At 36.9% G+C, this 25083-nt stretch overlaps 1 protein-coding gene across 7 annotated transcripts in view; it reads left to right on the top strand.

Annotated features, from left to right (window-relative positions):
* NAA15 (N(alpha)-acetyltransferase 15, NatA auxiliary subunit) overlaps positions 1 to 25083 on the top strand; it is a 90960-nt gene that overhangs the window by 50856 nt on the left and 15021 nt on the right. For 6 of the 7 annotated variants that reach the window (XM_021938112.2, XM_021938111.2, XM_021938114.2 and 3 more), the window contains 8 exons: positions 1160 to 1255; positions 1474 to 1580; positions 3844 to 3916; positions 6953 to 7122; positions 9278 to 9430; positions 9973 to 10101; positions 11230 to 11443; positions 19530 to 19723. In XM_021938112.2, the coding sequence (XP_021793804.2) occupies positions 1160 to 1255; positions 1474 to 1580; positions 3844 to 3916; positions 6953 to 7122; positions 9278 to 9430; positions 9973 to 10101; positions 11230 to 11443; positions 19530 to 19723 (1136 nt within the window). Of the gene's footprint in view, positions 1 to 1159; positions 1256 to 1473; positions 1581 to 3843; positions 3917 to 6050; positions 6146 to 6952; positions 7123 to 9277; positions 9431 to 9972; positions 10102 to 11229; positions 11444 to 19529; positions 19724 to 25083 lie in introns of those variants that run through there. The other variant, XR_002521867.2, reaches the window with a different exon arrangement.

The following is a 25083-nucleotide window of genomic DNA, read 5'->3' as shown; positions in this document are numbered from 1 at the left end:
CAGATTGAGCATGTTCCGAAACCTTTCTTCTACAGATTTATAGAATGGTTGAGAAAATAATTTAGCAGCAACTTTAGAAAAAAATTCACAAATGCATAGTAGCATCAAAAACATGAAAGGAGGCCAAGTGTAGGGGCTCACACTTATGATCACAGCACTTTGGGAGGCCGAGGTGGGAGGATTGCTTGAGCCCAGGAGTTTGAGCTCAGCATGGGCAACATGGTGTGAGACTCTGTCTCTTAAAGAAAATTTCCATGGACAGAAATGGAGATATATTCTTAAAAGCAAGAATAAGCTCTGTGGTAAGCTGTGGCTGCATCAGAGTGACTTGCCAGGGTCACATAAATGTAGCCAGGCTGAATGAGCATCACTGTTCCTTTGTGGGAAGAGGGGTTAAATTTCTGTCAGTCAGACTTGGATTCAGACTCTCTGTGCTCCCCCAGTCACTCTGTCCTATAAATGGGATCCACTTTTGGGAACAGGCCCAGAAACAAATAGGCAGGATCCTCAGCAGAGGTGATCTGATTTGTTTCCTTCAAGGCTGGTTGTGAGCCATTGAAATATACAAGAGAAACCTCTTGTTGCGGATTACTTTGTAATAAAGATTCTCAGATTGTTTTAGGAACACCAGCAAGGAATGGTAATCACCACTGTCTGCAAAAGGAAGAGTAGAGATGATGGAGGAATCTAAGATAGAGGTAATTGCTGCCATGAAACATGAATAGTTAGGAGTAGTACCAATTAGGAATCTGAAATGAAAAACCTACTTACTGAAATAAAAATTTTAATAGAATGGAAGAGAAGCCACGACCAAAATCAGAGGAGAGGAGTTAGAGGGGAAAAGCTAAGGAGAATGGTAGGAGAAGCAGCAAAATATGGAAACATCATAACCGAGGCTTTTTCAGAACTAAAGAAGTTCTCAGGTTTTAAAAGCCTACCTAAAGCAGAACAGGATAAAGATAATTATGTACTTAAGATAAAAAAAATTGAAAAGAAATAGTCTAAAATAATTGTTGAAATAGTAGGTATAAGATTACGAATAATTCCAATTTTCTTTTAAATATTAAAATTTTAATATATTTTGAGAAGTTCGTAATTTTCCAGAAAAAAAAATGCAGTTTATAATTACATATAACAAAGAATTTTTCTTTGTCTGCAGCTAATATGTTAGAAAGGCTGAAAATTTATGAGGAGGCCTGGACTAAGTATCCCAGGGGACTGGTGCCAAGAAGGCTGCCATTAAACTTTTTATCTGGTAAGTGAGAATAATTTCAAAGGAATAAAAATGCTTTTATGATTTAAAGTTTCTTTTCTTGGTTTTAAGTATGAGTATGCATATTAAGTTTAAGCTATACATTGTTAGAGTTGTCTGACAACTCTACTAAATGTAAGTTGGTAAATGTAAGTAAATACTTTGGTAAATGTAAGTAATTATTTGATAAATATAAGCCAAAAGGATTTTTCTCTTCCAAGGTGAGAAGTTTAAAGAATGTTTGGATAAGTTCCTAAGGATGAATTTCAGCAAGGGTTGCCCACCAGTCTTCAATACTTTAAGATCATTATACAAAGACAAAGAAAAGGTAAAGTGTAATATGATATTTTCTTTTGGCTACCATTTCTTTGCTCGGTATTTGGAATTATTGATTCTCGATTATCTGTGCACAGTAGTACATGTTTCGTGAATCTCGTGTCAGTCTTCCCAGTTTGCAATTTAAATGCTTCTGATTCCTCTTTTTTCCATTTCATCCTTTTTTTTTTTCTTTAGACAGTGACTTATTTCTTGTTTTTTGTTTCCTTTCTGCTATAAACTTTTAATGAGTAACTGTAGGTTATGAAAAGTTGATAAGGTAATGAATTCTTCACCATTTTCTTTAGTCCTGTTCATAGTCAGAAGCCAGAGGTGTTTTTTTTTTTTTTTTTTTTTTTAAAGTTTTAGCTTAGTCATCTTTCTCCATTTTAAATTTGATAGACAAAAAGTTCTGTTCAGAAGAGTTTTTTTGATGTTCTAGTAAGTCAGCTTACTCTTTCAGCTACATGTTAATAATATTCAGAATGCTTATTTAGAGGTTATTTTAACTTTTTTCTGTTTTGAGACTGAGTCTTGCTCTGTCACCCAATCTGGAGTGCAGTGGCATGACCTCGGCCCACTGCAACCTCTGCCTCCTGGATTCAAGCAATTCTTGTGCCTCAGCCTCCCAACTAGCTGGAATCACAGGCGTGTACTACCATGCCTGGCTAATTTTTGTATTTTTAATGGAGACAGGGTTTCACCATGTTGGCCAGCTCCTGACCTCAAATGATCTGCCCACCTTGGCCTCCCAAAGTGCTGGGATTACGAGCGTGAGCCACCATGCCCGGCCAAGGGTATTTTAATCTTAATTTAGACTATTTTGCTTATAAGTACAGTGTCATCAATACATATTGGTTGGATTCTAAAAAATCAGTTACATTGAAGAGTCAAAGATGGAACAAATGAGACATAAGAAACACTTTAACCAGAATTACATAATGTGCCTTTATTTGCCAGTCTTTTGTTGGAGACTCAATGTATGGGCCTTTTTTATTGCTCTTTCACTTTTTTTTTCTTGCATAAATCACATCCATAAAATATCTTTTTTTTTTTTTTTTTGAGACGGAGTTTTGCTCTTGTAGCCCAGGCTGGAGTGCAATGGCATGATCTCGGCTCACTGCAACCTCCGCCTCCTGAGTTCAGGTGATTCTCCTGCCTCAACCTCCCGAGTAGCTGGGATTACAGGCACGTGCCACCATACCAGGCTAATTTTTGTATTTTTAGTAGAGATGGGGTTTGACCATGTTGGCCAGGCTGGTCTTGAACTCTTGACCTCAGGCGATCCACCCATCTCGGCCTCCCAAAGTGTTGGGATTACAGATGTGAGCCACCATGCGTGGCCAAGTAAGATCTTTTGTTTCCAGTTTTGAAAGAGTCAGACTTTGATGCTTATGAAGTGGTCTTATGTATAGAATCCTATATTTTTATGATTTTCTTCTACTTAAGGTATTTTTATTTAGATCTAAACTGGTTAAAAATACCTAACTTATCTTTTTAGTCTTTCCTTGGTATTCAACTTAGGGAACAGTCGTTTTCATTCTCATATCTTAAGTTTACACAATACTGAATTCTGCCATTAGGATAATAAATGCAACTGATGCAAGGAGGTTTGAGAAAACAAAACAGTTTTAGTAGGCATGTAGCTCAACTTGTAGTAGGGAACATGGGTGCACCAGAATAACCTAGCTGCAGTTGTGAGTAGTCCTCACAATTTACTGAGGTTTTGGGGAGAGGTGTTATTAGTCTGTTGAGTCAGTTAAGTTGAGGTCATTCAACTTAACTGTGGATGGCCACTCATTCTCCTGGACCTCACAAACTCTCAAAGTATTTTTTGAGTTTTGCTAATGTTTTACCCTGGATTGTGAAATTGAAAGTTGATTACTGTCATCTACTTAGACAATTTCTCTTTTCACAGAGCATTTAATTCTTAACTGCAAATGTTTATTGTGGGTGTTCATTTATACAAACTTTGATAAAAGAATCAAGATATAGATCATCCACAATATTGCCTGTCTTTGTCCAACTCTTTTTCTGATTTCTGGTTCAGCTGAAAAGGAGTAACCAATAAGCTTTTATAAAATTACATCTTAATGCACACCTGTGCAAAAGTATGATGTATTTTAAAATTTGTATCTAGAGGTTAAGATATTTAATAAAGGAGGGTGTGTGTGTTGGAGTGTTTATTTAGTGTTTTAGTAGAAAATAACACATTTTGCATAAGAATAGTAACTGTATTTTTTCTATTAAAGTGTGTTTGTGTGTTTGTACTCTAGGTGGCAATCATAGAAGAGTTAGTTGTAGGTTATGAAACTTCTCTAAAAAGCTGCCGGTTATTTAACCCCAATGGTAAGTCCTCAAGTTTTATGTTTTAAAAACATCTTGAAAATTTTAATACATTGTGAAATTCTTAATCAGAAGGTCAGTATTATTACTTAGGCAGGAAGCATAGTGCATTAAATTTTTTTCCCTTTAAGAGGGACATCCATTAATTTGCACATTGTGTGATGATACTTGGTTAGAAGAGAATTACATTATCTTTGTTTTTTGTGTTTTGGGTTTTTTTTTGAGACGCGATCTTGCTCTGTTCCCTAGGTTGGAGTGCAGTGGTGTGAACACAGCTCACTGCAGCCTCGACCTCCTGGGTTCAGGCGATCCTCCTGCCTCTGCCCTCTGTGTAGCTGGGACCACAGGCATGCACCATCATGCCAGGCTAATTTTTAAATTCTTTGTAGACATAGGGTCTCATTTTGTTGCCCAGGCTGGTCTCAAACTCCTGGGCTCAAGTGATCTTCTTGCATTGGCCTCTTAAAGTGTTGAGATTATAGGCATGGGCCACTGTGTCCCACCTCACATTAGTTTATTGAAAAGAATGTTATGTAAAAATTTAAAAACATCTACAAAATCAAATGCAACAGTATAATGATCCTCTCTTTACCCAGCACTCAGCTTCAATAATTTTTAATTCATGATTGAATTTATTTATAGCCTCTCCTACTTTTCTCGACTCTCACATTATTCTGAAGCAGATTCCAAACATCACATCATTTTATCTATGGATATTTCAGTATGTCTAAAGAGAAGGACTTAACCTAAAATGTAACCTAATACCATTCTCATACCTGAAAATTAATACTTTTTTTTTTTTTGAAATGGAGTCTTGCTCTGTCGTACAGTGGCACGATCTCAGTTCACTGCAGCCTCCGCCTCCCAGGTGCAAGTGATTCTTCTGCCTCAGCCTCCCGAGTAGCTGGGACAGGTGCCTGCCACCACACCCGGCTAATTTTTGTATTTTTGGTAGAGACAGGGTCTCACCGTATTGGCCAGGCCAGGCTGGTCTCGAACTCCTGACCTCAAGTGATCTGCCTGCTTTGGCCTCCCAAAGTGCCGCGATTACAGGCATGAGCCACTGTGCCTGACAAAAATTAATACTTTCTTAATCATACCTATTCAGTCCATGTTCACATTTCCAGTTATGTTATAAATGTCAATTTTTTTTTGCCTTTCTGTTTTTGAAGTTTGTTTGAATGAAGATCCAGATAAGATGTGTACTTTGAATTTGGTTGATATGTCTCTTAAACTCTTTTTATCTGTGGGTTTCTGCCCTATCTGTTTTCCTGCAATTTATTTGTTGAAGAAATTTTTTTTTTTCAGTTTTCCCAGTCTAGAGTTTGCTGATTGTACCCCATGTGTTGCTTAACACATTATTCCTTGCCCTCTGAATTTCCTATAAACTGGTAGTTCAATGTAGAAGATTGTTGCTAGTATGGCAGCCAGTAGCACAGTGGCTAATTAAAATTTTAAAAAATTAAATAAATTCCATTCCTCATATTAGTAGGCATACAGTGTTTGTTTTATATGTTAGCAACTGTTAAGAATTACCGACTGGTGATACTCTATAATTTTTTATTATTTTAAAAGAGAAAATTTTCTTCCTCTATTATGTGCTTACACAATGTTTCAGTTTGCATAGGAAAAGCATGATAAATGGATTTTTTCTCCCCACTCCCTGCTTTTTAAAATTTCTTTACGAGTTTTCAAAATAATGAATTGTTGGTTCAATAGCATCCTTCAAAGACAGCAAATACATTTTTTTAAAAGTATTATGAATTCATGGAGTTAAGCATATTTGAATGTTGCATATTCAGCATGATATTAAAATATGTTAAGAATATAATTACCAAATTCTAAATAACCACATTACAAATCTCAAATGGTCCTATTCTTTACATACCATAGTAGTAGTTGATAACTTCTTGGGTGTTAATAAGACAAGATATTCCAGTTTATCGCTGCCACTGCAGATCTGGAATCAATTGTTTTTCCTAGGAGTTCTGGTTCCTGTAGTGGGAAAGCCCAGTATGGGACCCTGGGTGCATATTGCTATTGGGTTGGTCATTGTTTCTAGGTCTCAGATTAATTTAATAGTACTTTTTCCTATTATTTCATTGGTTAATCATCATAATGTTCCTTTGATTATCAGCATTTTCCTACATATTTTACAAATGTGGAAGAGGTTCAATGACATGCCCAAGAATATGCAGCACTTTTGTTGCAGATCTATCAGATGAGGAGTTGGTGAGTTCCACTCCTATTATTTGTCCACTGAGCCATCCTGCTTTCACTAGGAAAAATTTTAAAAAACAGCAATCTATTGCTTTCTTTGAAAGCACGTATCAGTTCTCAGATTTTAGAAATTTGTATTTAAAAAGAATTTTTTAATGTGTGGGTTGTATATTTAACTTACACATTTTCTTGTGAGTATATTAAAATTAAATCATGAACTAAAATATAAAAATTTTTTTGCTTGTCATCCCATTTTTGGGGTATAGTTTTTATTTGACTTAAATTATGCATCTTTGCATATTTAGCATATTAAAATATATTAAGAATATAATCACCAAATTCAAAATAACCACATTACAAGTATATTTATATACAGTTTGGTGCATTAGCTAGAAACTCAAACAGCCAGGGCTTTTTTTTTTTTTTAACCTCATATGAATGGAGAACATTTAAAATTTTTCCCCTTTTGTAAATAACATCCTGATCAGTATGCTCTCATAGTTCTAGTACAGCTTGTCTCCCCTCTACCTGTTTCAGTTTTCTTTCTAGGTAGTTAGACCTTATTTATCTCCCATGTTTGTTCCGTGAAGTTATTATATGCAAGGGATTGTGCTAGGGGTTGTAAGGATACAGAAAAGAAAATACAGACTTTTCCAAAGATCTTATAAACTTAGGGGGAGTTTTATAGCTAGATACATAAATAAACTCCTTTCATAGTACCTCCCTTATTAATAAACATAGGAACCATTTTGGGGGGTGCTCTTAATATATGTAATGCCTCACCTTGGTTTCTTTTCCCTCTCTCCCTCTTCTCCTAAGATGATGGAAAGGAGGAACCACCAACCACATTACTTTGGGTCCAGTACTACTTGGCACAACATTATGACAAAATTGGTCAGCCATCTATTGCTCTGGAGTACATAAATACTGCTATTGAAAGTACACCTACATTAATAGAACTGTTTCTCGTGAAAGCTAAAATCTATAAGGTAAAAATCTTTTGTTCTGTTTTCTTATGAGGTAATGGGACTTGTCATGAATTTTTTCTCTCTATTTTATACATTCTAAATGTAGGAAAAGTGACATTTGATAACTCAAAAAACACGAAATAACAAGTTTAGTACATTTCTCAGTCCAATTACTTTGAGACTTGTCATGGTCATGCTAATTTGGTCATTTATCTATATCCGTATACACACGCATACTTACGTACATACATTAATATATATGTATTCACATGTATCTGGTAATTCTCTTGGGTTTGGAGAGTAAGAGTATATAGGTAATCCAAAAGAAATTTTGTTTGCTGTGAAATGTATATTTCTATTAACATTTGAGTATGGTAACATATCAGTATCTGGCAATGTTAATGAGGTGAAACTGTGAAGATTCTATTGTGAATTCTACAAGTTATCTCTTTTGACTTCTCAACTCCTGGGCCTTGCTTGAGAATTTTTAGTCATATATTTTAGCACCATCTTAAAGTAATGTTGGCTTTTCTCTGTCTTACTGAAAATAAAATTTAGTAATGAAAGCTCTTGAGGGACTGACAATAAACCAGTAATTTATTTAGCAAGAAAATAATGAAATTAAGTGATACTTAAGAAGTTTTTTTTTTTTTTTTTTTTTGAGAGAGAGTCTTGCTGTATCACCCAGGCTAGAGTGCAGTAGCACAATCTCAGCTCCCTGCAATGTCTGCCTCCCAGCCAGGTGAAGTGATTCTCATGCCTCAGCCTCCGGAGTGGTAGCTGGGATTATAGGCATGCACCACCATGCCCAGCTAATTTTTGTGTTATTTGTAGAGACGGAGTTTCGCCATGTTGGCTAGGCTGGTGTTGAACTCCCGGCCTAAAGTGATCCACCTGTTTTGGCCTCCCAAAGTGCTGAGATTATAGGCATGAGCCCCCGCATCTGGCTAAACAAGCACTTTTTATTTTTTATTTATTTATTCATTTATAATTATTAATTTTTTTATTTTTAGATTTTTTAAAAATTATACTTTAAGTTCTAGGGTACATGTGCACAACGTGCAGGTTTGTTACATAGGTATACATGTGCCAAGAAGCACTTTTTAAAATTAGATTATGGCTCATTAGTTTTGAGGCTTTGCCAGATGGACTAGTTAGGTAACTTAGAATGAGAAACATTGGGGAATGTCTACTAATGGTCCTAATCAGTAATGTTTCCATGGTCCCTTTAGCTTAGAGATTTGGCCATGCCTTTTATGACTTTCACATTTAATTATGTTTTGATTTAAAGATTTATATTATTGGCTGGGAGCTATGGCTCATGTCTGTAATCCCAGCACTTTTGGAGGCCAAAGTGGGTGGATCACAAGGTCGGGAGTTCAAGACTAGCTTGGCCAAATATGGTGAAACCGCGTCTCTACTAAAAATACAAAAATTAGCCAGGCGTGGTGGCGCATGCCTGTAATCCCAGCTACTTGGTAGGTTGAGGCAGGAGAATTGCTTGAATCCGGAGGCGGAGGTTGCAGTGAGCCAAGATTGCGCCACTGCACTCCGGTCTGGGTGACAGAGTGAGACTCCCATCTCAAAAAAAAAAAAAGGTTTCTATTATTATTTATTCTTTTTTATTGAGATGGAGCCTCACTGTCGCCCAGGCTAGAGTGCAGTGGCACAATCTCGGCTCACTGCAACCTGCACCTCCTGGGTTCAAGTGATTCTCCTGCCTCAGCCTTCCAAGTAGCTGGGATTACAGGCATGCGCCACCACCCTTGGTTTACTTTTGTAAAGATCACTGATCTCAGGTGATCCACCCGCCTCGACCTCTCAAAGTGCTGGGATTTATAGGAGCAAGCTACGGCCCCCAGCCTTATTTATTCTTTAACAATTATTTTTGAGTATTTTTACTATGTGCCAGGCAGTTTTAGGCAATGGCGATATTAACAGTAGACAAAACTATTAAAATAAGTCTTAACTGTCAGCTTAAATTCTAGAAGGCTGGAAAAAGGAATCAGAACTTATATTATGGAAGAATGCATTATTTTATATTGATTAACATCTGAGAGTCACAAGAGTGCCTTTACTTTCATTTGTTTTTAAATTATTTATCAACAGATAATGAATTACCTGCACAGTAAACTTAGCATACTAACCGGCTTATTTTGCTTTTGTACCTTGTAAGCACGCTGGAAATATTAAAGAAGCTGCAAGGTGGATGGATGAGGCCCAGGCCTTAGACACAGCAGACAGATTTATCAACTCCAAATGTGCAAAATACATGCTAAAAGCCAACCTAATTAAAGAAGCTGAAGAAATGTGCTCAAAGTTTACAAGGGTTTGTACAACTAGTGTTCTTAATTATGAATAAAGAAGACACGAGCCAGTTCATACTTGTGTACCATGCTTATTTTTCAAAGTTTATCTTTAATATTTTAGACATCAAAATAGCCAGGATTTTAATTAAATCGCTATATCAGAAGACACTGGAGTTGACATTGGTACAGAGGATTTTCCTTTTAGAGGGTTGTACAGTGGACTTTTAAACTGGTTTATATTGATGTATGTTCAGATGAATTTTTTAGGGGTCAAGGGAACTAATATTTATTGAATACCTGCTATGTGGTGGTGGTCTTTTTCTTGTACTAATCGCTACCCTCAGTTATGTAGACCTTTTGTTTAATCACTCGTGAAACTACAAATTATTTTTAGTGGTTAGAGAATTTCAGTTGCTTTCCCATGTTAACTATTCTTTAAGAATGTTTTAAAAATTTTTTTTGAGAGTCCAAATCAGCAGAACATCTTTGTTTGTTTTTTAAAATTCTGTGGTAGAATGTCTTTGATAAAAAATGATCTTGAAAATACTTAATTTTTGTATAGGAAGGAACATCAGCGGTAGAGAATTTGAATGAAATGCAGTGCATGTGGTTCCAAACAGAATGTGCCCAGGCTTATAAAGCAATGAATAAATTTGGTGAAGCACTTAAGAAATGTCATGAGATTGAGAGAGTAAGTACCTTCTACATAAACGTTTTCTCGTTTTATTCTGTTGATGGTTTTGGACAAATTTCATAGTTTTTTTCTCTTCTACCACTTTATAATTCATAGTAGGTGCTTTTTAAAATCAGTATTCACTTTTTTCAGTTTTCATAATGGAAATATAGACTACATTTTCAGCCAGGATCTCTATTACCTTTCTGTAAGAATTCTTTTTAAAAAAAAAAAAAAAAAAAAAGCTTTTTAAAAAAACTTGATAGAAATTTTGTATCTTGGCTATGTTTTTATTGATTTTTGAACCTTTCAAATTGCTGCTGCTGCTTTAGTAGTACATACACAGCTGATTAAATTACTCCTAGGATCCTGTTCATTGTAGAGTTTATTGATGATGCCATATACCCTTGGTAAGATATAAAAGTTGAAGACTTTTCACAGTATTTCTTCTATAGCATATGTAATTTCATGCTTTTTGATAAAATTGTTTTCTTAATCCTCTTCACTTCTGACTCATTTCCATGACTAGTGGTTGGTTTTTCTTTTTTGTGTTTTACAAAGATAAACGTAGTTTATATAACTATTTTCACATTTGTAATATTGTCAAGTATAGAATACCAAAGCTTAGTTGAAATGCATCAGGTTCCTGATTGCTTGACTTACTTGCTAATTGATTTTTTCCCACATACCAGCATCACATTGCATAGGATTCAGATTTGTATCCTCAAAAAAAATTACCAAATACATATTGTAATCCTTTGCAAATTATTCTAAATATAAAAACTCAATGTTTAACATGTGAATCTACTTTCTTGCACTACTATGTATGTTAATAAATTATGTTTGATGTCACAACAGCTTTAAGTATAATTAAGGAAGGGATAATGAATAAATATAGTTTTAAAGCTTCCTTTTTCAACAAATGATTCAATGCCTTCAGTATGCCATATCCTGTGCTAGACAATAGCTAACTGTATTTGCTTATTTGAAATGCAAAATATTCCTGTTGAATAATTGTATTTTTTTTTTTTTTAAATTTTACTAGTTTTTTCATGCCAAAGTAACAAGTATTCCAAGCCTTCGATTTTATAGTTTTCTTAGCCATTGCTGTACTTCGGTATAATAACAAAAAGATAATTTTGTTAGCATTTTATAGAAATCACTGATGACCAGTTTGACTTTCATACATACTGTATGAGGAAGATTACCCTTAGATCATATGTGGACTTATTAAAACTAGAAGATGTACTTCGACAGCATCCATTTTACTTCAAGGCAGCAAGAATTGCTATAGAAATCTATTTGAAGCTTCATGACAACCCCCTTACAGATGAGAATAAAGAACACGAAGCTGATACAGGTATAATATTCAGAGTTCTTCTTGTGCTCTGGTGTGTCTATGTGTATTTATGTTTTTCAGTAATATATATTCTTCTTGAGCACCACGTGGGAAGATATACAGGGTTCTCTAAACAACAAAAGAAAAATGTTTACTTTTATGCTTCCAAAGTTAAACAAGAATTTAATTTGCAGTTATTCATTAGCATTTAAGAAGTTTGCATATCATGAGTTTTACATTTAATATCTGGTTTACCCAAAATTATAAATTGCTAACTATTTTACAGGTACTAGATTGCTAATTGTATAATTAGTATTATAATTCTACATTAGTGTTGGCTATTAGTATTACTAGTTATTTTTTTGAAATGGAGTCTCGCTCTGTTTCCCATGCTGGAGTGCAGTGCATGATCTCGGCTCACTGCAACCTCCCACGTTCAAGCGATTCTCCTGCCTCAGCCTCCCGAGTAGCTGGGATTACAGGTGCCCACCACCACGCCTGGCTAAGTTTGTGTTTTTAGTGGAGACAGGGTTTCATCATGTTGTCCAGGCTAGTCTCGAACCCCTGACCTCAAGTGATCTGCCCACCTCGGCCTCACAGAGTGCTGGGATTGGCCTCTTAAGTGCTGGGATTACAGGCATGAGCCACTGTTCCCGGCCTATTCCTTTTTTAATAGTAATTTATAATTAACCTAAAAATGAATATTGCTTGAACATTAAAAACCAGCTTGGGATAAAGCTAGGAAAATTGCACAGTGACTTATCATTTGACCCATTTTTAATGTACTATTTTTATAGCAGGGCATCAGAATGACTAGGGAGAAGTCTTCCTTAGACAGTTATTTGGGGAAGAACCTGAGAATGAGTGATCTCATATGTAGAAAAATATAAATTTTGTGACTTACTCATGGCAAAAATGTTGTATAAAAACTGTGCTAGATTTTTTTTTTCTTCTGAGCTTATTTTTTGAGGATATGATTGGCTAATTTCTGTATCCTTCCTTCTGCTAAAGAGCTTTTGAATTATTTTGCTAATTTGTCATTAATTTTTACTTCTTGTTGCCTACGGACAGTTCAGAAATTTCTAAGGTCACATACTGAGGCCTTTGTACAGATATCACTTGAATCTCTTTCTACCTGTTGGTGTTGCTTCAACTTAAAAGAAAACACCAGTAAGAAGAATCTGCTGGACAATTTACAGTTGAAGTTGAGAGCTATGACCCTCTGGCTTCTTTTGTTTTTCTTTCTTTTTATTCTTCTGCCTCCTTCCTTCTCTTCTTCAAATTATACAAATAATACACAATTAACTTTTCAAAGCTGAGACTATTAATACAGAAATATACTTAGCAAATATGAAGATCCCCTTTCACTTTTCTCCCACCCATTATTCATTCCAGCAATTATCCCTGTGAAAGGACCAGTTCCCTTTATGCACAGCTACAGTTTCCAGAGTTCTGTGTGTACATATACACATGCATTTCAGGATGGTTCTTTGCAGGGTTTCTTGTTTATTTTTCTTTAGTCCACAATTGGGTTTATATCATACTCAGTGTTCTGCAATTTGGACTTTTTACCCCATTTAATAGTATTGCTCCATGTCTGCATATCATAATTATTATTTTCACTGTTAACATTTTAATGACTATTTAGGAATCTATGTGAATTTTTTCACCATTATAGTACTATAGTAAATGTCCTTGTACATAATTATGTGCATATTTATTTAGCATGGATTATTAAAAGCGGAAATTGGTGGATTGAAAAGTATGAGAATTTGAGATAAAGGGTTCATCAGTTTTTATTACCACCAACATGGATATTGAGATTTTCTTTTAATTTACATTATTGCCAGCTCTGAAAATTACTGTTCCTTTACATTTTTGTATGTTGGGCAAAATATCTAGTTTACAATTTATATATTTTGTTTGTTTGTTTTGTTTTGTTTGAGACAGGATCTCATACTATTTCCCAGTCTGGAGTCCACTAATGTGATCATAACTCACTGAAGCCTTGAGCTCCTGGGCTCAGGCAATCCTCCCACCTCAGCCTCCTGAGTAGCTGGCCTCCCACCTCAGCCTTCTGAGTAGCTGGGACTACAGGTGCATGCCACTGCACCCAGCTAATTTATTTTTGTAGAGACGTGGTCTTGCCATGTTGCCGAGGCTTGTCTTGAACCCCTTGGCTCAAGTGATTCTCCTGCCTTGGCCTCCCAAATTATTGGGATTATAGGCATAAGCCACTATGTTTGGCCAATTTCTAGATTTTTAATGGAGTGGATTATATATTTTCTTTTTTTCACTTAGGTTTTATCCTTTAAGAATAGTATCTTTCATTATATACAATTTTTAATTTTTAATACTTAGTCTTTTTTTGTGGCTTCTAGGTCTTGCTTAGAAAGGCTTTTTCTACTTAAAAATTTAAAATATATTTATGAATATCTTCTGTGTTTTTCTTCTAATACGTCTGCTTTGCAATTTTTAGATTTGGCTCTTTAAACATTTGGAGTTAATTTTTATATACTTTGTAAGGTGGAGGGTGGCTTTCCACCTCCCTTCTTCCCCAAAATAGACTGCTAACTTCTCAGTAATATTTATTGAATAGGTTTTTCTATTCCCCACTGATTTCAAATGCTACCTTTATCATAATAAATTCTGGAAAAATAATTTAGTAGGTCATAGGCATGGTTTTTTGGTCTAACATGATACGATTAAAACTACATGGTATTGACATCAGTACAGATAGGTTTCTGTTGTTATGATCCATTTTTCTCAATCTAACACTGTCTTTAGAATTTTCGTGTTTTTACATGCAGATTTTTGCTTATGCATACATGGTAGAATTAGCTTGTCTTCCAGAAGGTTTCTGATACTAGGTTGATTCATTTTTCAGTTGATTTTTGAAAATTTTCTATGTAGGCCATTATGTTAATCTGTAAATGGCAGTAGTTTTATTTCTTTCAGTATTTATACCTTTCCCCCTTATGTCTTCTGGTCTGGTTAGAGTTGCTAAAACAGTGGTGATTAGTAGGAACAAAAGTGTGCTTGCTGCCTTTTTTTCTATAGAGGTAGTACTTCTAATGCTTCATGATAAAGTTTAATATTTATTTTTGAGATGGAGTTTCACTCTTTTCACCCAGGCTGGAGTGCAGTACAATCTTGGCTCACTGCAACCTCTGCCTCCTGGTTTCAAGCAATTCTCCTGCCTCAGCCTCCTGAGTAGCTGAGATTACAGTCATGCGCCACCACTCCCGGCTAATTTTTGTATTTTTAGTAGAGACGGGGTTTCTCCATGTTGGTCAGGCTGGTCTCGAACTCCTGGTGATTCGCTCACCTCGGCCTCCCAAAGTGCTGGGATTACAGGTATGAGCCACCATGCCGACCTACATTTGGCTTTTCAATCATCTGGAGTTTAGTATAGCATAGAAGAAGCCTAGACTTTGGAGTCCAAGTGAAGTAGATTTACATCCTTGCTCTGCCTTTTACCATGACTGAGTTATTTTCCTCTGAAACCTCAGTTTTCTCATATGTAAAATAATATTATACTCTAATTCATGAGGTTGTTGAGGACATCAAATGAAATACAATGTATGGGGTATGGGCTGGGTGCAGTGGCACACACCACTGGGCTGGGCACACACCACTGGGCTGGGTGCAGTGGCACTTTTGGAGGCCAAGGCAGGTGGATCATTTGAGTCTAGGAGTCCGAGACCAGCCTGGACAACATGGTGAAACTCTGTCTCTACAAATACAAAAAAACCCCCAGCCAACCAACCAACCAACCAACCAAACAAAACAGGCATGGTGGTGAGCACCTGCAGTTCTAGCTGCTTAGGAGGCAGGAGTGGAAGGATCATTTGAGCCCTGGAAGTCAGAGCTGCAGTGAACTATGTTCGCCACTATACTCCAGCCTGGGTGACAGAGTGAGATCCTGTCTCAAAGAAAAAAAGAAAGAAAGAAAAAATTCAAGGTATGCATTGTATCTATCATGTAGCAAGGCTACAATTGGTAGCAATTATTTTACCAGTTGTTAAAAAGATCAATGCTTATGTTGCCATCCATTTATAGTTTTGTGTTTCCAGAATGTAATTTTTTGGTCTCTATTAGAATTTTTTTGTTTTTTGCTTTTTGTTTTAGTATTATGGGATTCTTCGCTAGGAAAAAGATAAATAATGCATTTGTTTTCGTTGGCTATATGTTATCTATTGCTGCATCATAAATTAATCCCTAAATTTAGCAGCTTAAAATAACCCTTTTTTTGGGTCAGGAATTCAGAAGTGTCTAAGTCACTGACTCAGGGTCTCTCATGAAGTTGTCGTTGAGATTTTGGATGGGCCTACCATCACTGGAAGGCTTGGCTAGGACTGAAAGGATCCATTTCCTAGATGACTTACTCAACCTGGCTGTTGGCATGAGACCTTAGTTCTTAGTCTCTCTGTAGAGTTTCTAGTTTCTGAAGACATGGCAGCTAATGATGACAGAGAAAGGCAGAAGCTACAACACCTTTTTAATGTTCTGTTCACCTGATATCACGCCATTACTTCCTTCATATTCTAATTGGTCAGAAGAGAGTCACCAAGCACAACCTATTTGAGGGGAGTAGAATGGAAGAATTTGTAGACATAATTTTTAACTGTCATCGTCTGCATTTTGGTTACATTATTGTTTTGGGTTTTTTGTTTGTTTGTTTGTTTTTAATTTTAAGACAGGGTCTCACTCTGTCTTCCAGGCTAGAGTGCAGAGACTCAGTCATAGCTCATTCAGCCTCAAACTCCTGGGTTCAGCCAGTCCCCCAACCTTAGCCTCCACGTAGGTAGGACTACAGGCACATGCCACCACACCCAACTAATTTAAAAATTCTTTGTAGAGGTGAGGTCTTGCTATGTTGCCCAGGCTGGTCTCAAACTCCTGAGCTCAAGTGATCCTCCTGCCTTGGCCTCCCAAAGTGCTGGGATTACAGGCATGAGCCACCACGCCCAGCTTACATTATTCTTATATGCAAAATATAGTTAGCCTTTTCAAGGCTTTCAGAAGTCTATCCCATTGTAACATTAGCTTAAAGTTCAGAATCTTGTCATGTAAATCAGGTACAGGTACTGAAGCAGCTCCTTGAGTATAAGTGTTTTATTTTTTATTTTTAACCTTAAGTGTGGCTTTTCAATTATAGTTCTTTTAATATGAAATCCTGTGAACTAAAATTACAAGTTATTTATCAACTACACACCCAATATAAAATGAGACAGGCATAGGACAACCACTGTAGACATTATTAGGAGGCACACAGGAGTTACTGCGTCCATCCTCAAGTCCAGTGGGGCATGGCTTAATAGTTCTTTGATGAGGACCCAAGACTAGAATAATTTTCCATTGCTCTTGGCCCTGCCCTCTGAGTTCCTGCTTCCACTTTCTGAATTATCCTTTTTTTCTTTCTGAAGTTAACATTTGTTTGCAACTGAGTAGTTTTTCAGTATTCTTCCAGCCAGTAAAATGTTGTGAGTCTAAAGACCTCTTTTCACTTTGTGCTGTCGTTCTTTTCCATCCAGATTTACTATTTCTGCCCATAGAATAAACATCATGAATCTTTCGTGAGTCTTACTGGAATCCACGTGTACCTTGAGCTTCTATGGAGGGGAGAACACCCTTAAGTTTCTTAGAAGTTTTATTGTTTGAGAGAATCTGTGAGTCATACTCTTAAAATTTTTAGAGAGCCTTTCTTCAGACTAACTAGTGAGGCACCACCATATTCTGAGTAACAAAAGATTGTAATGCCAAGCCCTTTGCCTTCCCTCTTGACCTGTTTTCCTGACAATTCCCTGGGTTTGATCTTTGCCCAGCAAGCCATTTCTGGAGAGACTGAGAGTTTTCAAAACCATCAAGCCCCTGTCTCTTTTCTTTAGTTTCTTTTTCCTCTTGCATTTTTCCTGGGCACTTTGCCTAAAAATCCCTTCAGTTAGTTAGCTCACTGAGTTCATTTGACACATTTTATAACACTTGCTAAACTTTCTGCTACTCTGTGGCTATAACATATCCTTCACTTCATTTTAAGGACTCACCTGCAGCCTCCCCCAAGTCTAGACTTCTATGAATAGTCCAAGGCTCTTCCAACTTCCACTAAAGCCCTACTCAAAGTGTCCACCTTTTGCAACTCCCTCACTCCAAAGTTACTCCCACATTTTAGGTTTTTGTTACAGCAGTATCTCATGTCCAGGTACCAAAATTTATATTGTTTATCTATTGCTGCAAAACAAATTACTCAAAAACATAGCAGCTTTAAATAGCAATCATTTATTATCTGACTGTTACTGTGTGTCAGGAATCCAGAAGTCACTTAGCTGTATGTTTCGGAAGACTCTGGGTCTCTCAGGCTGTTGAAGTCAAGATGTTGGCTGGGCACGGTGGTTCATGCCTGTAGTCCTAATGCTTTGGGAAGCTGAGGTGGGTGGGTTGCTTGAGTCTAGGAGTTCAAGACCAGCTTTGTCAACATAGTGAGACCTTGTCTCTATTTATATTTTAAAAAAGAAAGTTGCCAGCTGGAGCATCTGAAGGATCGACTTGGCTTGGAGGATCTCCTTCCATTATGGCTTACTCGCATGGCCAGAGGCATCAGTTCTTGGCCACACATTGGTCTTTCCATAAGATTGATTGAGTTTCCTCATAAGCTGGCGTCCTCTGAATGATCCAAGAGAAAGCAAGGAGGAACCTATAGACCATTTATGTCCTAATATTAATGTTACATACCTTTCAAATTTGTTCCTTGAAATCAAAATAATATAAATTTTTCACTATATTGTAGCATATTTGTCAGTGATTTCCAGTCTTTTGAGACATTCGATAGTTTATACTTCTAGGGATATTGTTAATTTTCAATATTAAATTTTTAATTTACTGTAGAGTTATTCATTTATTCTGTTAACAAATATTTGAGTGTTGTTTGTATGTTTCAGCATGCTGCTAGGCCATGAAAATAAGAAGGTTACAAATGACACAGGAGCTCCTTTACCAGAGAGCTCATAGCTTAAAAGAGAGACAACTGTATAAACAAACTATTGTGACAAGCAAAATATATTAGCCGTAGTGGCAGCACAGAGAGAATGAATAATTGTTTGGCCAGGTTAGAGAAGGCATAATAAGAGAGCATAGTCCTCTGAAGCCATAGAGATATGCAACAGCTTGTTATATTCATAGATTGCAAATACTTTGATATTGCTGTTTAACTTGTATGTTTTGCTGTGATCATTTGTTTACATGCATATCCCATGTGGTTTACATGCATACCCCATGTGGTTTCAAGAAAGTTTTCTGAAGTGGTTCCATTGTTTCCTATCTGATGTTGAACCATTAAAAGGGTACGTACTGCTGGGCGTGGTGGCTCGCGCCTGTAATCCCAGCACTTTGGGAGGCCGAGGCAGGCGGATCAGGGGGTCAGGAGTTTGAGACCAGCCTGACCAACATGGTGTATTTTGCTAAAAATACAAAATATTAAATACAAAATACAAAAATTAGCCGGGCGTGGTCGCGCGTGCCTGTTAATCCCATTTACTCGGGAGGCTCAGGCAGGAGAATTGCTTGAACCTGGGAGGCAGAGGTTGCAGTAAGCCAATATTACGCTACTGTACTCCAGCCTGGGTGACAGAGTGAGACTCTGTCTCAAAAATAAATAAATAAAAGGTCTATGTACATATAGGGACATTTACGTCCATACCGTGCAATATTTTTTTAAATTTGTTTTTTGAGACAGAGTTTCGCTCTTGTTTCCCAGGCTGGAATGCAGTGGTGTGATCTTGGTTCACTGCAGCCTCTGCCTCCTGGGTTCAAGCAATTATGCTACTTCAGCCCCCTGAGTAGCAGGGATTACAGGCGCGCACCACACCCCACTAATTTTTGTATTTGTAGTAGAGATGGGGTTTCACCATGTTGACCAGGCTGGTCTTGAACTCTTGACCTCAGGTCATCTGCCCACCCCGGCCTCCCAAAGTGCTGGGATTACAGGCATGAGACGCCATGCCCAGCCTCATGCAGTATTTTTTAATGGGAGTTTGGTAATATCAAATAATACTTAAAATTACTAATCTGATTAACATGCTTGTTAATTTTATTAACTTATTGCCTGCAGCAAACATGTCTGACAAAGAGCTAAAGAAGTTACGTAATAAACAAAGAAGAGCTCAAAAGAAAGCCCAGATAGAAGAAGAGAAAAAAAATGCAGAAAAAGAAAAGCAACAGAGAAATCAGAAAAAGAAGAAGGATGATGATGATGAGGAAATTGGAGGTCCAAAAGAAGAACTTATTCCAGAGAAACTGGCCAAGGTACTTAATAGTGTTTAGCACAATTGAGTGACATTTTATGACCAGCTGTTGTCATTTTCATACTGTTTTATTTGACCAATGTGATTATAGATTTTAGAGCCAAAAATTATTTTATTTTTTAGTATTCTTTCTTTAATATTTTGTTTCTGATCGTGTTTCATGTTTAAAACTTGAGATAATGATCCTGTTCCAAAGTCATGTAGTATAGTATGGCGGAAAAAATTTTGGCTTTTGAGTCATTCTGATCTGGGTCCAGATGTTAGCTCTTATAGTTTCACTGTGTGCCCTTGGACACTTTGTCTAACCTCTCTGATGGTTTTTTCATCTATAAAATGGAACTAAGAAAATCCTTATTTAGGACTGGAGAAAAAATATATATGTAAAGCATCTAGTGTCTGTTACAGTGGTAACATGCAAGTTTTTATGTCTAGGCTAAATTGAGTTTGTTAAAAACTGAGGACTATACGTGTATCTCCCACTACCTATGTTGTCAGTTTACATTATTTCTTTTCTGGCCTAAGGCCATAAATATTTTCCCCAGGCCAAAATCTGACCTGCTGGTTTTAACCATTAAGCTGAAACCAAGGTATTCATTGTCACATGAACCATTTTGATTAATAACATTCCTTTGTCCTTTCTTCTGACCCTAGACATCTTCCTGCTTTGTGTGAAAATAATTGCATAATTTGTTATGTTAAAGCAATATAGTAAGCAATCGCCCCAGACTTTAATTAAGGAAAATTATAATGCCAAACAAATTATAAATTATAATGCCACCAAGGAAAATTATAATGCCAAACAAATAGAGTTGGAGAATATGTTTAGAATTCTGTTCACCAGAGCAGGTGGACAGTAATATCACATAGACATAGTAATATTGCTATGTGAAATATAGCCATGTGCCTATAGTTCCAACTGTGTTGGAGGCTGAGGTGGGAGGATCACTTGAATCTAGGAGTTTGAGGCTGCAGTAACGCTGTGAGCTATGATCATGCCTGTGAATAGCCATTGCACTCCAGCCTGGGAGACACAGCAAGACTGTCTCTTAAAAAAATAAAAAGAAAAATATCACACACACACACACACACACACACACACACACACACACACACACGAAATATAGAAACATCTAGTTGGATTCTACAAGGATTTATTGACATCTTTTTACAAATAATTGTATACCTGCTAGGAACAAACACAATACCTTTTTATTCTTGGGAATTTATTGGAAGACTACACAGGGAAACAAGAAAGCAAAGAAAATGGACCTTCAGACCTCGGAGAATTTCAGTCATTCAGGGCATAGGACTTAAACTTTAGACCTTCTATCTTTATGCCCCCACTTTATTACTACTACTTTTACCACCTTCACTGCCTGCCTGCTGCTGTCATCACTTTGTCTACTTGCTTTTCCCTTTATCCCATGACTTTCCTTAATGACGTTTTTCATTATACCTCTTCATGTTTTCATGTATTTCTTAAGGAGAGGATCTCTTTTGATTATTTAGTTACTGTTTAATAAAGAGTACACCTACAGAGCGGAATTCTTGTACTAGATTTCCTTAAAGACTGTTAGGTTTTCCTTGTGTCCAGGGTGTCATAATTGCCTTCAAGCCAGATAACAACCTGTGGTCTAATTATTTGTAGCCATGATTGTAGAGTCTGAGAACAAAGTAATGGCTACAAACAGTGCTTCTGACTGCTTTGTTTGGAAGCAGCTTAGTGCAAGGTACCCTTTTTCATGAACTGCTCCTCAGTACATATTATTCTTACCTGTTAGGTACATAAGACCCTTTTCTTCTTCAGCTAACTTCCTCCAAGATGCCCCTGTCTAAAAGCATCTATACTTACCAAGATCTTCAATGTGGTAACAGTGTCAAATTTTACCAAGCCATCATAACTAGGAGTGGCTTTGTAGGTTATTTTAAGAGCTGTCTGCCAAGTCTGGCTCTACGGTATATAGTGTCTCCCCCGCCCCTCAACCCCTCCTTTTTTTGGTGATCCTGTATTTCAGCTTTCTTCTATGTGGTAAATAGCAAATTTAGTGTCACCAGTTCAGGATAATATTCAGTCATGCATCATTTAACAGGGATACATTCTGAGAAATGCATGCTTGGGTGATTTTGTTGCTTTCTTTTGTTTTTTTTGAGACAGGGTCTCGCTTTGTCACCTAGGCCTCTTCCTCCTGGCCTCAACTGATCCTCTCACGTCAGCCTCCAGAGTAGCTGGCACTACAGGTGCTCACCACCATGCTTGGCTAATTTATTTTTATTTTTATGGAGATGGGATTCTACCATGTTGCCCAGGCTGGTCTCAAACTCTTGGGCTCAAGGGATCCACCCACCTCAGCCTCCCACAGTGCTGGGATTACAGGTGTGAGCTACCACACCCGCCTTGGGTCATTTTGTTGTTGTGCGAACATCATAGAGTGTATGTACACAAACCTCGATGGTAAAGTCTACTACACACTTAGGCTATATGGTATAGCTGATTGCTTCTAGGCTACAAACCTGTATAGTATGTTACTGTACTGAATACTGTAGGCAATTGTGATACATGGTAAGTAGGTGTGTTACTAAAATGCCCTAAAAATAGGGCATTATAATCTTATGGGACCACTTATGCAGTTCATTGTTGACCAAAACATCGTTATGTAGCACATGACTATATAAAATAAAATCAAAGCATTATTAAATTAGCAGTAGTTCCAGTAAAGAAGGAGAAAAGGAAAATGGGAATTAGTAAGGTCAGCATTCAGTCAACTGAGTATAAATCTCAGGTCTTGGCAGAAGCTGTATCACTTGTTTCTCCAACTTACCATGAGGCATTGGTATTTATGAATTCCCTTTTGTAGCAGTCATCCTATGTTCCTCCTTGCCTTCACTCAGCTTTTTTTTTTTTTTTTTTGAGATGGAATCTCACTCTGTCGCCCAGGCCGGAGTGCAGTAGCGTGATCTCAGCTCACTGCAAGACTCCGCCTCCCAGGTTCAAGTGATTCTCCTGCCTCAGCTTCTCCAGTAGCTGGGATTACAGGCACATGCCACCACGCCCACTAATTGTTTTGTATTTTTTAGTAGAGACGGAGTTTCACCATGTTGGCCAGGCTGGTCTCGAACTCCTGACTTGAAGTGATATGCCCACCTCAGCCTCCCAAAGTGCTGGGATTGCAGGTGTGAGCCACCGTACCCAGCCTAGCATTTTTTTTCCCTGTTGTATATACACTTTTCCTTCCAAAGGCTATGATTCCTTAGTACAGTATTCTTTCTTTAAAAAGTTGAATCATTTTAAACTTTTTGTTGCTGTGCTGGGAGTTGCTATGCTAGAGAGATATACTCCTTTACAACATATCTTAATATGAGGATTAGATTTCAAGTCAGTTTATAAGTTTAAAAATTGCATATGATTAAAATTGCCCTTGGAAGTGTCTTAAATTGCCCATTAAGTGCGGTGCAGTCTTATCCTACATGCATTTAACCTAAGTGAATTGAACTCTTCGTGACTAGATGTAATTTTTTCTTTAAGGGAGACAAAGAATAGTATGCATAATGATGGTTAATTCTATCCAGTATTTCCCTCAGTGAACGCTGGACCCCAGCTGACTGTGAGATGGGAGGCATGACTGCCACAGTCCATTTCAGTTCTTGTGTGCTTATCTTGGTGTGAACATCTTGCTATGATGATTGTTAATTTGGTATTGAAAACATGGTTTTCATACACGTAATACAAAGTATTTATATTTTTATATCTGCCTATCTTCAGCTTAAAGGATTTTCAAGGGATATTTTGACTTTTTTTTCCTGAAATACTGATTTTAGACTTGCATTTCTGATTACATGCTTCCATGTATATATAAAACCTTGTTCTGCACGATGTATGAGTAAATATAGAGTGTAGTTAGATTTCTTGTGGTTATCTACGTATATTTAAACACTTAGATTTACCCTGACAAAGTCTTATCTATGAGAGGTAAACAGAGACTGAGACTACATATCGCAATATCAAACCCAACCCAGATCTCCTTTGGGGGAATATGTTCTTGTTTATTAAAGTTGGAGACAGAATTAATTTATCTGTTTCCTGTCTCCAAGTTCAAGTACTTGATTTAACTAAATATAAATACTTGTATTGATTCACCTGCCCTATAGTCCTTGTTTCCCTTTGTAATAGCAGCCATATCTCTGTGATAGTAAATTACCCTGGTCAATACACTGACCCTCATTTCAATCTGTACCCTAGAGGCATGAAAGCATGATACAGCTAGGTGGCAGGTTTGGTTTCCAGTTCTCTGCCTTTATCTGATACAAATATTTCTCCCTTTGTACCAGAAATTCCTATATAGTAGAATATGGAGTCATGGGAGCAAGAAGTAAAATATGTGCAAATGTGTGGGGAAGTCATACCTATGAGGGCCTTTATTTTCTATCTCTTGGTTCCTGAATCCATAGTTATTAGAGTGACAGAGCCATATATTAATTTCTGGTTCTGGTTTAGAACATGTATCCTTCGAAAGAAAACATTCTGACACTAGAGCTGGGCTTTTAATGGGTTATTTTATTGTCATGTAAGGTCAGCTGCTTTACACACTAGGACATGGTGAATCCCATAGAATTCACTTCATTGCTTTTCTTTTTTTTTTGTTTTTAATGCAGTGAAACAATTTTCTTGCCCAGAAGCTGTTTTGGTGAAACCACAATTACCGTACTGACAGAGGCACGTTGACCAGATTGCAAATTCATTTTCCATTAGGGTAAATTGTTACTGCCTCTGTGATGAGAGAAGGCAGATATAGAATCCAGATGTTCAGTGCCCTTCTGATAAATATGGTGGTGGTCTTCAGCCCTACCTGAGATAAGACAGGGAATAATCTTGTCTCAATATTCAGTCCAGGAGTTTCAGAATAGTAGCACAATTGCATTATACCTGCCTAGTAATGATTACAAGTATATAATTACTATGACATTTATGTAATTAATAAAAAATTGGTAGGAACACAGTTCTATAAATATTAATATTTTAAAAGCCACCTCAATATTAATGTCATTTGAATAAATATGAATTCCTGTAGAATTTATAGAACAAAGCAAGACAGAATGGATAGTGTATGATTTTGAATAGCTTGATTATACTTTACTTTGTTTGAATTATAAAGAACATTCACTCATTCTGTCATGGTCTCTATAGTTTCCTTTGTACTTCTCCTATCCTAGTTCACATCTCTTCTTTTTTCCCCCTTGGCTATCTGACCTGTTTCTCTTTCTGTCTTTCTTTCTCTGGTTCTATTTTATCTACTTCCTTCTTTTTGGGTAGTTTCTATCCAGCAATAATATAATATCTGGGGTTAAAAATCAGTTAAGAATTCT

This window comes from Papio anubis, chromosome 3 (genome assembly GCF_008728515.1).
Source record: "Papio anubis isolate 15944 chromosome 3, Panubis1.0, whole genome shotgun sequence".
Classification (NCBI taxonomy): domain Eukaryota; kingdom Metazoa; phylum Chordata; class Mammalia; order Primates; family Cercopithecidae; genus Papio; species Papio anubis.
The sequence above is the reverse complement of the archived record's forward strand: the minus strand, read 5'-3'. Positions and strand labels throughout refer to the sequence as shown.